Here is a 17,200-nt window from a genome sequence, read left to right on the forward strand (position 1 = left end):
TCTTTTTGTTGCGTCATCTTGTTTTGTCAGCTCTCCGTGTCTGCAGCACCATTCCTGGGCAGGCTAAACTTTCTTTTGCGCTGGGCGGCTCTCCTTATGGGGCGCACTCCCTGCACATGGGGCTGCCCTACGCAGGGGACACCCCTGCATGGCACGGCACTCCTTGCGCGCATCAGCACTGCACGAGGGCCAGCTCCACATGGGTCAAGGAGGCCTGGGGTTTGAACTGCGGACCTCCCATGTGGTAGAGAGACGCCCTAACCACTGGGCCAAGTCCGCTTCCCTTCAGGATACTATTATAATTCTAGCCATACTTCTCAAGTTCCTATCACTCAGCAAACCTCAGGATCCAAGGTGACAGTCAATTTTCTAACTTTTGATTATGCTGTAACCCTTCATAATGACATCAACAAATAAGCATGTGCTATCTAATTGTCAGGGCAACATGGCTACAATAATACCATGTCATAAGAGCCCAAATTTTCTCTCTGAATCACTACAGGCAATTACCCTTAAACAATTACTTGAGGAAAGAACATTAAACAGTTGTAAATAATCCAAAATAATTATTTCCAAGACATCTGATAATAAGCACACTCTCAAACTCCATTTCCTGTTACTAAATCTCAATCTCTTTCCATCTCTCCAGATCAGCAGTCAATAGCCTAAGTAAGACCCACCTAGGTAAGACAGGAAGTAAATGCAGAAAACTCACAAAAAAGTAATTCAACTGACCACTTCTCTCAATTATATCATTGTTTTTAGACTTGATAAACACCAATTCTAAAAAATTAAAAACAAACCAAACCAACATCAGCTATCACACACTGACTTTCTAAAAACTTAAGACAAAACATAAGAGGAGTTTAAAGGAAAATAAAACCCATACCTAAGACTAATAAATCTGGATGGCCAAATTAGAAAAGCATGCCAGTTACACTTACAGGATACTTCAATACTGCTCCACTTTTAAGTAACATTTAGAATTACATAAAAATTCACTTTAAGGGAAACGGACTTTGGCCCAGTGGTTAGGGTGTCCGTCTACCATATAGGAGGTCCGCGGTTCAAACCCCAGGCCTCCTTGACCCGTGTGGAGCTGGCCATGCGCAGCGCTGATGCGCATAAGGAGTGCCCTGCCACGCAAGGGTGTCCCCCGCGTGGGGGAGCCCCACGCGCAAGGAGTGCGCCCGTGAGGAAAGCCGCCCAGCGTGAAAAGAAAGAGCAGCCTGCCCAGGAATGGCGCTGCCCACACTTCCCGTGCCGACAACAGAAGCGGACAAAGAAACAAGACGCAGCAAATAGACACCAAGAACAGACAACCAGGGGAGGGGGGAAATTAAATAAATAAAATAAAATCTTAAAAAAAAAAAAAAAATTCACTTTAATAAAATTGGTTTTCAATTTAGGGACAGAAAGGTTGTACCAAATAAAGTTCCTAAAATGCTAATACTAAAAATCTGCTACAAATCTACCACTTAATATTTTTAGAATTACCAGAATCAAACGTAGATCTATTTCTTTAGTCTAATGCCTGCCAACCCTGAGTACATCATTATTTAAGAATGGTTTCTTAAAACATAATCTAACACAGACAGGGAAACAGCAGGATGAGGGGAGAGGGAGAGAGAGAAAACAAAACATAATCTAACCATAATCTTACTCATTGAGCGAGTGTGAATTTGCTTACTGGAAGAGAGAGTGGGGAAGAAAGAGGGTGGAGAGTAGGAAAGAATGTCTCAAATGGTTCACTTAACTTTGATAACCATTACCCAGAAAGGCATATTGAACTCTAGCAATACAATATACAGTAGAGCTTCCTTAGCATTACAGGTGTGCCGGTATATTTAACTCCATGATCCCTGCTGTTTCAGAAAAACCTGGAGCTGCCTGACCAGGTGCTTCCAGGCCTCCAATAACTTCATCCATCTTAGTGTACTATTCAAAAATTACTTACTGTGTGCCATGACCTAAAAAAAAAGTTGGTAGGGCACAAGCAGTCACAACCTCACTTTTAAAATACATACTTTGCAATGAGAAATTAAAAGTCTTCCCTTACTTGATTTTATTGCATTGCTCTAAAGACTCATTTATTTTATCTTCATCACTGAAGTAATCAAATCCCATGTTACATTTGTATCACATGCATACGTTTTTACAAGACAGTTCTTACAGCTTAAACAGCTTCTTCTTCAACAGCAATAATACCTGGTGTGGATAAGATATAGAAATATAAAAGCTTTGTATTTAAGAACACAATCAGAAAAGTCGTTTGTGTTATATTTTTCCTAACCACCTAACCAAAATCTTAAAAATATCCATTTCCTAACCTCCTTCCATACTTTATTTTTCTCCAGCACTCTTACCATTTCCTAAAATGACACAATTTAAATGTAAATATTTTGTATTGCCTGTCTCCCCAAACAAGTCTGTTTTTTGCCTGCTTTTATTCACTGCGGTATCCCCAGCACCCAGATGAGTGCTAGACACACAGAGGGCCCTCAAAAAATAAATGCTGAGTAAATCAATAAATTTAGTAATTTGGTTGGAGCTTTTTGTGTAATTTAGTTGTTTTGAAAAGTCTTTTTTTTTTTAGGAGGTACTGGGGATTGAACCCAGGACATCATCTGTGGGAAGCAAGGCACATAGCCAACTGAGGTACATCCACTTCCCAATGTTATTCGTCTTAATAAAACTTTTGTTCACCACAGAAAGAATTGCAAGCAAAAGGCACACACACACATAGAAACTGTACTAAAGGCTCATTTATTTCATCCTAATCAATTGATTTGTTTCAAAAAGCCTGATTTATCTTTATTAAAATGTTTACAACCAGAAAACAAAAGGGAAAGACTTAATTTTATTTTAATTAAAATCGAAAGCATCATTTTTCCATTTCTCTAATCAGAAGATACTAAGGAAAAAAGAAGGGTGTTAAGACGGTCTAAGATTTGGGACAGAAAAATACGGTAATACACTGGCAAATATTTTTTCCATTTCTTAAGTAGCCATGTAAAATTCAAGATAATCAACATTAAGTTCTGTACCAACTAATTTTTTCTCTTAAAAACTGTAATCTTTGCCTTTTCCAGATACTAAAAGTCTAAATCTAACCAGCTAACCCTTACTAACCAAACCTATACTAAGCTCTCCTGTCAAATATATTCACCAGGGCTGTGGATTTCAATCTTAATTTTTAATCTTAAAACGTTTTAATGTTAATACAAATAATCTTAAATTGGCCATATAGCCTATCTACTGTTCAACTTAGAAGTGTTCAACAGTTCCTTTTTTGGCCTCAAATGACGAAACTTCTCTAACGTCTGGGGGGGAGGGAGGAGTGTAAAGTATGTTTCCTGAAATTGTTCTCATTTTTCCCTGTACTTTTTTGTAACATCTCTACAACCAGAAATGCTATATACAATTTCCTCCCTGTTCTGAAGGAAAGTCCAAAGGAAGAAGCAAAGGTAAAGAGTGGAAAAGGGATAAAAGGAAATGTGAAGCAAAGAAATAAAGTGCACAAAAGAGTAAGATGCAAAAGAGATCAAAGGAAAATGTTTTAGCCTAGAAAAGAGGGAAAAAACTGAGGAGGGATAGAGAGACTTGCTTATCTTCCTTTTTTTTTTTTTTTTTAGAAGGTACAAAGGCTTGAACCCAGGGCCTCGTACATGGGAAGCAAGGGCTCAACCACTGAGCTACACCCGCTCCCCAGCTTATTTCTTTCTGTAACAAAAACAAAATCCTTCTAAGGAAAATACGGTCTCTTTTTCTTCATGTAGGGAGAGAACGTTTTTAAAACTCGAAAAGGTGAATATATCTCAATAAAACTGCTTTAAAAAAACTCTAAAAAGCGTTCAGTTGACAAAAGAGAATTCTACCTTATCTCTCTGTTTTGATACAGATAGTCTTCATCTGCGAATCAAACGCGGGCTATATAGATAATGCAGTCAATCTCCACAAAACTACTATTGATTGGGGTTGCCATCTTTGCCTGAAAGCCCAAACCCCTCCTTGGATTTGGAAAAAAGGAGTAAATTAAGTTGGAAAGCCAGAAAAACCACGCACTGCCAAGACAGGTAGAGATGACACAAGTCAACAATCTCCTACCAAACCAAAGGTTCAACTACAAATCTAGGGTAGAGAAGGGCAAAGGGCTGTAGCCTTCCCGCGACCGAAAGGGTGGGGCACCATAGGGAAAAAAAATTCTTTTAGGGCAAGCTGTCCCGAGAGGTATAATAACAGCGGCTTATGACTCCCCGCTCCCGGGAAGATTGCAAATTAGGAAGCCAATGATATTAACGGAACTAAGGGCAGCTTGGGGGGATTCGGGAAAGTGGGCGGCAGGGGCAATGTTCGCGTGAACGCCGAGCCAGACACAGGAAGGTACCCACCGGGCAGGGGATTTAAGGCGAGAACAGAGGTGGAGAGCAGTCAGGGAGCCCGGGCGTGGGAGGCCTAAGCAGAGGCCACAAAGACCCGACTGCAGCCAGCCGCCTTCTCCGGCAACGCCTTTTCAGTTCCCTCACTCTTAGCCCTTCTCAAGGCTGCCACTGCTCCGGCGACAACAGCGAGAACAGCTGTTTCCGCCCAGCCGGGAACCGCGGGGGAAAAGACATCCATCCCTCGGGCGAGCAGGCCAGGGGCCGATTGAGACGGTTGTGTGTGCGAGGCGGCGATTCCGAGTCCACCGACGCAGAGCACACGCCAAACTTCGCCGTTTCCTCCCCTAACCCTTGTTTATCCCCTAACTTCCCCGCCGGCTGGTGTCCGCTTCGACCGACTGAGACACCCCCCTTCCCCCCGCCCTCCCTTCGCCGCCTCTCACTTCTCTCCGACTTCCCGCGGCTGGGCAAAGACCTGCCACCAGGGCCGCTCCCGAGCCCGCCCGGGTACTCCCGAGCCCCGGGCGGCGCCCCCGCCCGAACGCTCGCAACCTCTCGGCGGCTCCCTCGCCCGCCCAGATGCAGCAAACTCCTCTCACCTGCATTGACGCCATGATGGAACCATCCCCCCGAGGCCGGCGAGGCCAGAGACGCAGGGGGCGGAGCTGCCGTGCGCGCGTCACGCCGCGGGGGCCCCGCATCGCGGGCGCGGGGGGTGGGTGGGGCCTCAGATGGGAGGGAGACGGAGCGAGCGGATTGGCTGGTGCGCTGGACCCGGAGGGGCTGGGGAGGGGGCGGGTGTGCGTGACGTTAAGGCGGGGGGAGGGCAGGGGCGGGGCACGGTAAATGGCGTTTAAGGTCCCCCTGTTGCCGGCGTAGGCCTGTAGCCCATTCCCTTCCTAGATCTCTGAAGAAGTGTAGTTCGGGTTCTGACCGAGCCGCGGGTGTTACTTTTTCGTACATACCCAGAGATCTTAATGATAAGCGGATGCGTGGGTTTTTCTAATTCGTTTAGTTTTTCCAACCACAGGTTTACAGGTTTTCTCTCTGGAGATTTTTCCGCTGCTTTAATACCCCTGGGGCCTGATAGAACTTCCCGTGGGTCTCCTTTCTGGGTTTGGCAGTCTTCTCACATTCTTAATTCTTAAATTGAGAGCAGAGGCAATTCTGATAATTTAAAGGTAAGGACATAATTGAATTTGTAAAGCCAAAAACGACCGAGAGGAAGGAGAAATATAGTATTTCTTCCGTTCGTGTGCGATTTCCACTTCCTTACCCCACCCCCTCAGTTTTAAACTGCACGTGTATCAATAGTTAGCGTTGTTAAGGAAGTCTGCCTAGAGATTTGTCATACACGTACGTGTACCAAACACATACACCAAAATCTCGTTATAATACGCACTTATACGTGCTGTCACATCCAGAATTCTTTTTTCCCCTTTTTTTCTTTTAATTTTTAAAATGTTTAAATTGTTTAAAAAGATACATAGATACCAGAATTCTTTTCAACCTAACTTTCATGGTAGTACGATCTAGGATGCATTGCTTAGGAAAAGCTGTATAATTTATTCTAGGGATCCTCCACTTCGGCCAACACTTATGAGAAGCCGCGTTTTGAAAAGCCATCTCAAAGCTAAGATGCCATTGGTTTGGAAGGGAGAAAAAATGGAAGCTACGGGCTTACACCTCGAATTCTAGCTCTAAAAAATTAAGGTGACTGATAACATTGTATAAAAAGCTTTTTACTGCAACGAAAGCTAAAAATCTGTCATTTTACTGAACCATCTTTCTTTTTAGAAATTTCTGTAAGTTAAAATTTTAATATAAGAACAATGTAGACTGTGTCATCCTTTGCACTCTTCAAATGGATTATGTTCTCTGGTGACTTCCCTAGTATGAAATGTGTTCAAAAAGGAAAAATCTTTAAAATACTCTCATTATTCTATGATATAATATTAAATAAACACTGTTTTCATCATTAGAAAGAAAGTTGTATTGGTTTACTCTTTCCTCTATCAGGCTTCCACCCTATTGGCAGAAATGGCCTGGTTTTCCCTTTGTTATACAAAATGTGTCCTTGAGAATGTTTGGATGCTCTTGGCTGTCGGGAAATCATTCCAAAGCATATCGAGTGTTAGCCCAATTATTTTGTCAACATTACAACAGTGAGTAAAACCTATATCCCTATGACAGAGAAAAGCCTATAGAAAAAGTTCCCAGGTATGTTTTCTTTTAGAGATCTTCCCCTCGATCTCAGAAAATGGCTCCAGAAGATCGGTTTTACCATCTAAGGTTGACTTTGTAAAAGCTGATTCTTCCTAAAGGTTTAAGTGACATCAGAGACTCCACAAACAAAGCATTATGTCATCATCAAAGCCAACAATCATAACAGGTATTATTAAGAAAGAGTTTAGGGAAGCCGAGTTGGCCCAATGGATAGGGCGTCCGCCTACCACATGGGAGGTCCACGGTTCAAACCCCGGGCCTCCTTGACAAATGTGGAATTGGCCCATGCGCAGTGCTGATGTGCGCAAGGAGTGCCCTGCCATGCAGGGGTGTCCCCTGTGTAGGGGACCCCCACGTGCAAGGAGTGTGCCCCAAAAGGAGAGCCGCCTAGGGTGAAAGAAAGTTCAGCCTGCCCAGGAGTGGCGCTGCACACACGGAGAGCTGACACAGCAAGATGATGCAACAAAAAGAAAACAGATTTCCAGTGCCACTGGTAAGGATAGAAGCGGTCATGGAAGAACACGCAGCAAATGGACACAGAGAGCAGACAACTTGCGGAGGGGGGGGGGGGAGAGAAATAAATAAATCTTTAAAAAAAAAAAGTTTATAGGAATCTGACACCCCTTAGAGTAGAACCAACATCTGGTCCCTTGGGTTTTATATGGTTAGAACACTCTTCATAGAGTAAATCAGTGTCAGTTATATCCTTCCTAGGAAATACAAAATAGCACATAATTACCCCAATATCTACATTCTTTCGTCAATATAAATAGATCTTGATGCACACAGATGCTAAAACATTCACTTTCAGATGGGATAGGGGTTTATGGTTATCTCCAGGGAGCATGAATTTTTTATATTTATACAATGCATCTCACTGATATACAATACATCTCATTTCTCTACAGAGTAGGGCTTACTATCAGGCAAAAGTTAAAATGTCTGACAAACCAAAAATGGGAGAGGTAGAACTCTCGTAAACTGTAGAAATGAAATTGATACAATTGCCTTAGAAAATAACTCAGCAGTAGTGAAGTTATTAATACCCCTAAAATCTTTTGATAACATTAATGATAAAATATATTAAATGCTACTTGTTAACTTTGTTAAGACTTGAATCAAACCAATTGTAAAGATATTTTGAGACAACTGGAGAAATTTTAACTCAGAATGGATATTACAATGATCTTAAGGACTCGTTATTTTTCTTAGACTTGATAATGACTTTTTTATTCCTACAGCAATTAGAAATGACCATTAAGTTGCAACAAAGGGGATTCTCCCCTTTTCTCAAACATTGCTTCCACCTCCACCTCCCTGGAAGTAAAAAAAAAGGAAGGGCAGGACATACACAATCGTCTAGTTATTGAAGAATCACTGGGTAAGTGCTGCAATATTTATGATGTAATGTGATTTGAGTGCTTGAATTCTGGTAATTCACTAGACTGGAGAATCAGGTGTAGTCCTGTGAGGAATTGCTTGTTGAAACATGAAGAGTCAGAGTTGACAAGTCTTTGCTTGAGTATATATATTTCCACAGAGTAGTTTGTTCTTAGTCCCATGGTGGCTGATGTCATGAAAGAAATAGAGGCATTGAGCAACTAATGTCTTATTTATTGGATGTTGGAAAAGGCACCAAATTCTGTATTCTTGTCCCAGATCTGTCATTAGCAAGCTTGTGTAGGGCTCTTAATTTCTCTGGGTTTATTTCTTTATCAATAAAATGAGCAAGTCGGACTGCATAATCTGTTTCCTCCAGATTTCAAATTCCATTTATCTATTAAAGAGAATCAAGATGTTAAATGATTTCTGTCCAAAATACCATGCTAAAAAAAAATCTAACTTAAAATGCAATGGGAATGATGTACTATTTTGAGTTAAAAAAAATCATGTTTGTAAATAATAAGGAATGAACTTAACATCATTATAAATTATGTAGAGATATTGGTGGGGGCTTTAGTTAGCAATAGACCATGGCAGAATTATTGGCAAGAGATGCACTCATTCAATCCAGTTTCTGTTGGCTGGACCAATTAACAAAAAATATTTATGGGGTGACACATCATTTTTTTTTTTAAGATTTATTTTATATATTTCTCTACCCTTCCCCCCCTCCCCCATTGTCTGCTCTCTGTGTCCATTCACTGTGTATTCTTTTGTGTCCACTTGTATTCTTGGGGGCACCAGGAATCTGTGTCTCTTTTTGGTTGTGTCATCTTGCTGCATCAGCTCTCTGTGTGTGCACTGCCACTCCTGGGCAGGCTGCGCTTTTCTCGCGTGGGGCAGCTTAATGGGGGGTGCACTCTTGTATGGGGCTCCCCTACTCAGGGGACACCCCTGTATGGCACAGCACTCCTTGTGCAAGGCAGCGCTGCACGTGGGCCAGCTTACTACACAGGTCAGGAGGCCCTGGATTTGAACCCTGGACCTCCCATATGGTAGGCAGACGCTTTATCAGTTGAGCTACATCCACTTCCCAACACATCATTTTTAATTGACCCCATTTGGTGCCCCAGGACAGAATACCCTAACAGGAAGGAACTAAAAAAAAAAAAAAAGTGCATTCCATTTGAGTCTAGAGATGGGATTTTATAAAGCAGCAAAAATTCCAAATTCAGTATTTTGAGTGACACCTTAAGAAAAGCATGTCTAGTGTTTTCTGTAATTTTGAACCAAAGCCAATCATTTCATGTGAATCTCCTAATAAAGGACAATGAAAATTAACAAAATAACATTGTTTGTATGTATAACTTATCTGGTGTAATTTAGTCTCTACATCAAAATAGTTGATTTTTAAACATACCTCGTTTGCAGATAAAATTGTGAATCAGGATAGCTTGTCATCACTTTCTCCTCTTTCCTTACTTCTTGGTAGGAAGAGCTCTTTACCCAGATCTGCAGCCCTTAAGCATATTCCTTGTTATTATCTCTTCCAGACTTCTTACTGAAGGTGTTCTTAGCAATATATTAGTTGAACAGCTGTATATAGTAGTTCCTTTTTTTCCATGGACCCTTTACAATCAAATGAAAGCCATTGACTCACTCACAGAAAGATGCACATACCCATGAAATTTTTTATTTCATGGAATTACTTGGCTCTCTGGAACTTCCTCCATCAGCAGAACTTTGTGAACCTCAAGATCACCATTAAGGAAGAATCCATGAATGCAAATGCAGTCTCTTCCAAAATTTGTCTTTTATGTAGACATAGTAATTTCATAACACTTGTTTTCTTTGTATTTGCTTTTTTGTTTTCTGTTTTTTCTGAAAGTTAGGATGCTGTGTGAAAATCTCTGGATTGGAACCAAAAGAGTTGAGTAATTGCCTTGGCCCTGCCCAGGAGTGTTATTAAACATATTTAACGAGCTGTGGCACGGCTGCCAGCCATTCAGAATGCTGCTCATGTTGGGGCGGAGACCTGGAGGGTCACTGCCAGGCAGGTCAGATGTCTTTAATTAAATTATGGGGCAGTCTAAGGGCTGCAGAGGCCAAGAAAGGAGGTTCTTTGTTGAGGGCAGTGGCTATTTACTACTATAGATGTATTTTTTTTCTTTTAAAGATACTTAGATTGCATAAATGTTACATAAAAAATGTAAGGGATTCCCATATGCCCCACTCCCTACCCCTTCTACTATAGAAGTCTTCTAATGTTTTCTTTTGGGGGTGATGGAAATGTACCAAAACTGGGTTATAGTGATGCTTGCCCAAGTGTATAAATTTATTAAAAATGATTGAACTATACACTTACAAGAGGTGAATTTATGGTATGTAAATTATACTTCAATAAAACAATTTTTTAAAAAGATAGCAGCATTTCAGTATTTAGTGCAGCTTTTGGCCTGGCTGTCCCATTAATGATATGAGACCTAAGGTGGTCAGTCATCTCCCTGGGTCTAGATTTCTTCACTGATGACTTTTTCAAAGCTTTCCAGATAAATTATTTTGGATTTAATTTCCAAAAATTCTAAAATTATGTAATTATCATTCATATTGCTTGCCTTTGTCACCTGCTGAAAAGGCCTTTGCTGCACAAGCACATATTCATCCTTCTTCTGTCCCTTAAGAGTGTGGCAGCCATATTGTTTTTGTCCCTGCAGACATTTTTCTTTTTCATCCAATGACTTACCTCCTGCCTAAATTCCCCATTTACCCCCCCGCCTTTTTTAAACAGCCTTATTGATATATAATTCACATACTACTGAAGTGTACAATTCACCCATTTAAGGTATACAATGGTTTTTAGTGTATTTAAAGACGTATTTTAGTATTTTCACATCACAGTTGTACAACCACCACAACAGCCCATCTTAAAACATTTCATCACCTAGAAAAGAAACCCTGTACTCTTCACTGTCATCTTCTATCCTCCCAATCTTAAGGCACCTCTAAATCTACTGTCTGTCTCTATATATTTATCTATTCTCGGAATGTCATATGAATGGAATTGTATGTGGTCTTTTGTGACTGTCTTCTTTCACTTAGCATAATGTTTTATAAGGTAGCATGTATCATTACTTCATTCTTTTTTATGAATGAATATTCCATTGTATGGATAAACCACATTTTTAAACCATTTTCAAATGTGCAATTCAGTGGCATTAAGTACATTTACAATGTTGTGTAACCATCACCACTACTTCCATACCTTTTTCATCTCTGTATTAGTCAGGGTTCTCTAGGTAAACAGAATCAATAAGAGATATCTATCAACAGTATGCGATTTTATGAGTCTCTCACGTGACCATGGGGATGTGCCAAGCCCAGGTTCCGCAGGCAGGCTGCAAGCAGGGGCTCTAGTGAAAATCCAATGAAGGTTCTTGATGAGTTTTGGGAGACGTTGGCTGTCCAAAGACAAGCTGGGAAATTCTCACTCAATGCTGGAATCACTTCCCCTTTTAAGGCATTCAACTGATTGGATAGAGTGTCAGTCATTGCTGATGGCAATCTCCCTGATGGATGTAACTGTAATCAGCTATCTATGATTTACCACTGCAGTAAAGTCAATGGTGACTAAAGTCCATAAATCCCCTGTATTACAGTTAGCCCAGTGGACCAAACAGCTGGGCACAATTACCTGGCCAAGTTGACCCATTAGCCTAACCATCACAATCCCCATTTCCCCTCTTCTCCCAGCCCCTGATAACCTCTATTCTACTTTCTGAATTTACCTATTCTAGATACCCCATATAAGTGGAATCCTACAATATTTGTCCCATCCCTTTTTTTTTTTTTTGCCTGATCTCTGCTTTACATGTGTCAAAAAAATGAGCTTGACTTGAAATCAGCAGGCTTAGGTTTGAGTCCTAAATCAGCTTCTTGTTAATTCTGTGGTCTTGAGTTATTTGTTTAATCCCCTGAATTTTGGTTTCCTAACTTATTAAATGGGGATAAAAACCCCAGCACAAGGTTTGTGATGGGGCCTAAATGAGAACATGAGTGCGAAATTTTGTGAATTGCAAAGCACCAAACTAATGTAAGGCCATACCTAGATTTTCTTCCTTATTTCTCTAGGTTCTCTGTAAACGGGGCAGAAGAGACGCTGAGTACAGTGACTGAGAAACACCCCTGCCAAGATCCCCAAATTGTATACCACTGTGAACATAGAAGAGCCTGGGCAGTCACACTACTCTGAACAGAGCTTGCCACAGACAAAATTTCAACATGGGGATGTTGCCTCTCCAGTGTCCAAAGGTGGCTCTGTGGCTGCCCTGCCTTCCCTGAGTGTGGCGTCCCCAAACCTACCCTTGTGAATGAAAATGACAATAGCTACCTTGGATTGAATATATGTGCTGCATAGGCACTGTGAGAGGCATTTTCTTTTTAACTGTATTGTTCGAGCTTTAAAACAAGGCTATTATGTACCTAAAATTACTTGCATTTTACAGATAAGTAAAAAGAGAGGCTAGGTAATTTGTCAAAGTCGCCTAACTTAAAACAGAGTCTGAATTCTACTTTGGCAATTTTAACTCTTTAATTCCAAAAACTGAATTCTTTAATCCACACACAGTATCGTCCTTCTAAACCCATTTTCTTCATGACCCATATCGATGAGGTTTTAGAAATTAAGTAACCCTGATCACACTGATTCATTTTAAAATACGGGAACTTAATAGGTAAGGTAGATTTTACATTTTACCAAGAATATGTTTTATCCCCCAAATATACATAAGGGGTGAATTATCAGACAGTTTGATGGGGGAAAAATGTCTGGCAATCTTGCCCAGCAAGCACATATTGAACACCAGGCACGGGGGTTAGAAAATGAGTGAGTTATAGTCCTAGTCCTCACATTGCAGATAGTCAGGAAGACAGAAGAAAGAAAGGCTTTTGAGAGAATATGGAAGAAGCTACTAATTGGCTACAATGGGACTATAAGGGAGGGGCTATTGGCCCCACCTGGGAGCTGAAGGAAGGCTTCCTGGGAGAGCGAGGCCTGAGCAGAGTTGAAGAGGGGTTGTAGGCAGGGAGTTCCGGGCAGAGGGAGCATGAGCAATGTGTCTGGTGTGTACAGGGGATGACCAACAGTTTGGCATTGCTCCCTTTGAGGTTGCTTGAGGGCCTAGGAGATAAGACCAAAGAGGCAGGCAAAGCCTGGTCACTGGAAAAGCTTTGTTGGCCAACATGGAGCTGGATTTTATCTTGGAAACAATTTGGCATCTTTGAGGCATTTTCTAAATAGAAGTGGTAAGGCCAGATTTGTGTTTGAGAATGATTGTTCTGGTGGCCAAGGAGATTGGATGACTTCAGGTCAGAAAAGGAAAAATATAAAAAGGAGCATATTGTAAGGGTGTGAGACGCTAAGAAGAAGGGTTTATAGAGGGAAAGGAAAGACTCAAGATATTTAGGAAGGAGCTTGACCAGCACTGAGAGATGTGTTATAGGTAGAGGATGAGGAAGAGGTGAGAATTGAGTGCCAGGTTTGTAATTTGAAAATGTGGAGATGAAGAGAATTAAAAATAGAAGGTGGGGGCAAGATGGCGGCAGAGTAAGGAGCTCCAAGAGTCAGCTCTGCCTACAGGGCAGTTAGTAATCAGAGCTATGTAAATCACCTGTTTGGGGGGGTCCAGGAGACCAGAAGAGCATACTGAAACATCCTTGGAAGAGTGGAAGGAGCAGACTGCCCATATGCAGTGAAGATTACTGAGTAGAGCTCTCCACACCATGGAGGCTGGAGCCCATTCCCCTGGATTTGTAACAGCCAAATCATATATTTGTCCTTATGCTTCACTCAACATAATGTCCTCCACGTTCATCCATGTTTTCTTATCTCTTCTTGCAGCTGAAAAGTATTCTATCATGTGTATTTACCACAGTTTGTTTATCCATTCATCAGTTGATGGACACCTGGGTTGTTTCCATCTTTGGGCAATTGTGAATAATGTCGTTATGAACATAGGGTATATACCTAGTATCATTATTGCAAATTCCACAGTGGCTATACCATTCTACATTCCCACCAACAGTGAATAAGCTTTCCTGTCTCTCTACAAACTCTCCAACACTTGGAGTTTCCTGTTTTCTTAATAGTGGCCATTCTGTTAAGTGTGAAATGATATCTCGTACTTTGATTTTCATGTTCCTAATCGCTAGTGATGGTGAACATTTTTTGCGTTTTTTAGCCCTTTGTATTTCTTCTTTAGAAAAATGTCTATTCATGTCTTTTGCCCATTTTTTAAATTGGGTCATTTGTCTTTTATTGTCGAGTTGCACTATCTCTTTATATATCATGGAGAGTAGACCTTTGTTGGATGTTTGATTTCCAAATATTTTCTCCCATTAAGTAGGCTGCCTTTCTACCCTCTTCACAAAGTCCTTTAGGTACAGAGGTGTTTAATTTTGAGGAGGTCCCATTTACCTATTTTTTTCTTTTGTTGCACCTACTACAAGGCCTTTTTTTAAAATAAAGTATTTAATTTAAAAAAAAGATTTATTTTTTATTTATTTCTCCCCCCCTGCTCAGTTGTCTGCTCTCTGTGTCCATTCGCTATGTGTTCTTCTTTGTCCACTTCTATCCTTATCAGCGGCACTGGGAATCTGTGTTTCTTTTTGTTGTGTCATCTTGCTGCATCAGCTCTCCGTGTGTGCGGCACCATTCCTGGGCAGGCTGCACTTTCTTTCATGCTGGGCGGCTCTCCTTACAGGGCACACTCCTTGCGCGTGGGGCTCCCCTATCCGAGGGACACCCCTGCGTGGCAGAGCACTCCTTGTGCGCATCAGCACTGCACATGGGCCAGCTCCACACAGGTCAAGGAGGCCCAGGGTTTGAACCGCGGACCTCCCATGTGGTAGGCGGATGCCCTATCCATTGGGCCAAGTCCACTTCCCTACAAGGTCTTATAGATGTTTTCCTACATTATCTTCTGGGAGTTTTATGGTCCTGGCTTTTATGTTTAGGTCTTTAATCCATTTTCAGTTGATTCTTGTATAGGGAGTATATAAGGGTCCTCTTTCATTTTTTTGGGTTATGGATATCCAGATTTCCCAGAACCATCTGTTGAAGAGACTGTTATGTCCCAGGAAAGTGGATTAGGTAGCCTTATCAAAAATCAGTTGACTGGGAAGCAGATGTGGTTCAAATGATTGAGCTCCCACCTACCACTTGGGAGGTCCTGGGTTCATGGTGCCTCCTAAAGAAGTTGCGCAAGACAGTAAGCTGATGTGTTGTGCTGGCATGGTAAACTGATGCAAAAAGATGATGCAACAAGAGACACAAGGAGGAAAAACATAATGAGAGACTTAACAAAGCAGGGAGTGGAGGTGGTTCAAGTGATTAGGTGCCTCCCTCCCACATAAGAGGTCCTGGGTTTGGTCCCTGGTGCCTCCAAAAAAAAAAAAGGAAGACGAGCACACAACAAACAGACACAGAAAATGCAAACAACAACAAGAAGGGGGTGGGGAGAGAAATAAGTAAATCTTACCAAAAAATCAGTTGACCATAGAGGTGAGGGTTTACATTTGCCAAGTGACCCTGCAATACCACTACTGGGTATATGCCCAGCAAAACTGAGAGCAGTGACACAAAGATACATCTGCACACCGATGATCATAGTGACGTTATTCAGGATTACAAAAAGATGGAAACAACCAAGGTGTCCATCAACTGATAAATAAACCAACTGTGGTGTATACACACAATGGAATATTATGCAGCTGTAAGAAGAAATGAAGTTGTGAAGCATATGACAACATGGATGAACCTGAAGGACATTATGCTGAGTGAAGCAGGCCAGACACAAAAAGGACAAATATGGCGTGATTGCACTACTATGAACAACATATATTGTGTGATCTCTTGGAGTCAATAACTTGAACATAGGTCACCAAAAAATAGAATGAGTTTAGAGAAATGAAAGCTGGGGGTTTACTTGTGCAGAATTGGCAAAAATGATGTTTTAATCTTTGGAAATGAATAGAAAAGGTGAAAGCACAACATAATGTCTGTAACAAGCAGTACTATTATATGGGTATGACAGTGGTTTAAAGAGAAAGTCTAAGTTCATATATATTACTAAAAGAAAAGCTAAAAAATGTAACATGTGAATGTATAGCATATTAAAACCCCAGTGAAATATGAATATAATAAAAATTGCACATATAGACTGTTTTTCTTTGAAACTGAACTAATATCTGTTAATACTACAAGATGTTAATAATCAGACAAAAAAACATTATGCTAAGTGAAAGAATGCAGACACAAAGTACTACATATTATATGATTCCATTTATATGAAATGTTCATCTTTTTAGGAGGCAAGGGGAACTGAACTCAGGACCTCCCATGTGGGAGGGAGATACCCAGTCAGTTGAGCCATCTTAGTTCCCTGCTTGTTGTGTCTCTCATTGTGTTTCCTCACTGTGTCTCTTTCTTCTGTCATGTTATTGAGCCATCTTGTTGAGTCTTCTGGTTTTGTCAGCTTACCATCTTGCTGGTTGTCTTTAGGAGGCACTGGGAACCAACCCTGGGACCTCCCATGTGGTAGGCGGGCACACAACTGCTTGAACCACATCTGCTTCCCTCCTTTTTTCCTTTTGTTGCTCATACTTTGGGTGTAAGGTAGAAGAAACTTCCGTCTAAAAGATATTTAAGATGTTTCTCTATATTTTTCCTACTAGTTTTATGGTCCTGGATTTTATATATAGGCCTTTGATTCATTTTGAGTTGATTCTTGTATAGAGAGCAAGATAGGGGTCCTCTTTCCTTAAAAAAAAATTATTTATTTCTCCCCCACTTGACTTTTTTTTTTTAAATTCTTTCATTCTTTTGGTTATGGATATCCAGTTCTCCCAGCACCATTTGTTGAAGAGATGGTTTTGCCCCATTAACATGGCTTTGGTATTTTGTTGAGAATTTTTGCATCTATGTTCATTCAAGAGATAATCTGTAATTTTCTTTTCTTGTAGTATTTTTACCTAGTTTGGTATTAGGGTGATGTTGGCTTCATAAAATGTTGGTTAATTTTTCCTCCTTTTAAATTTTTTGGAAGAGTTTAAACAGGATTGGTGTCCATTCCTCCATTCTTTTTTATTTTATTTTATTTTTTTTAAGATTTATTTTTTATTTATTTCTCTCCCCTTCCCTAACACCCCCTCCC

The 17,200-nt window shown here is 40.9% G+C and overlaps 1 protein-coding gene and 1 long non-coding RNA gene across 2 annotated transcripts in view; one reads left to right on the forward strand and one right to left on the reverse strand.

The window, feature by feature from the left end:
* The window catches only part of UBE2W (ubiquitin conjugating enzyme E2 W), an 87,910-nt gene extending 82,824 nt beyond the window's left edge, over positions 1-5,086 (reverse strand). The window contains exon 1 of the mRNA XM_004462471.4: positions 4,982-5,086. Coding sequence (XP_004462528.1) covers positions 4,982-5,083 — 102 coding nt within the window. The 5' untranslated portion in view covers positions 5,084-5,086. The remainder of the gene's footprint in view (positions 1-4,981) is intronic.
* A 1,797-nt stretch (positions 5,087-6,883) lies between these two features.
* LOC131273355 (uncharacterized) lies at positions 6,884-16,212 on the forward strand. Its single transcript, XR_009180564.2, has 3 exons — positions 6,884-7,101; positions 7,850-7,989; positions 12,120-16,212. It is a non-coding gene; the product is annotated as an uncharacterized lncRNA (long non-coding RNA).
* The last annotated feature ends 988 nt before the right edge of the window (positions 16,213-17,200 follow it).

Source organism: Dasypus novemcinctus, chromosome 14, assembly GCF_030445035.2.
Source record: "Dasypus novemcinctus isolate mDasNov1 chromosome 14, mDasNov1.1.hap2, whole genome shotgun sequence".
NCBI classification, from domain to species: Eukaryota; Metazoa; Chordata; class Mammalia; order Cingulata; family Dasypodidae; genus Dasypus; species Dasypus novemcinctus.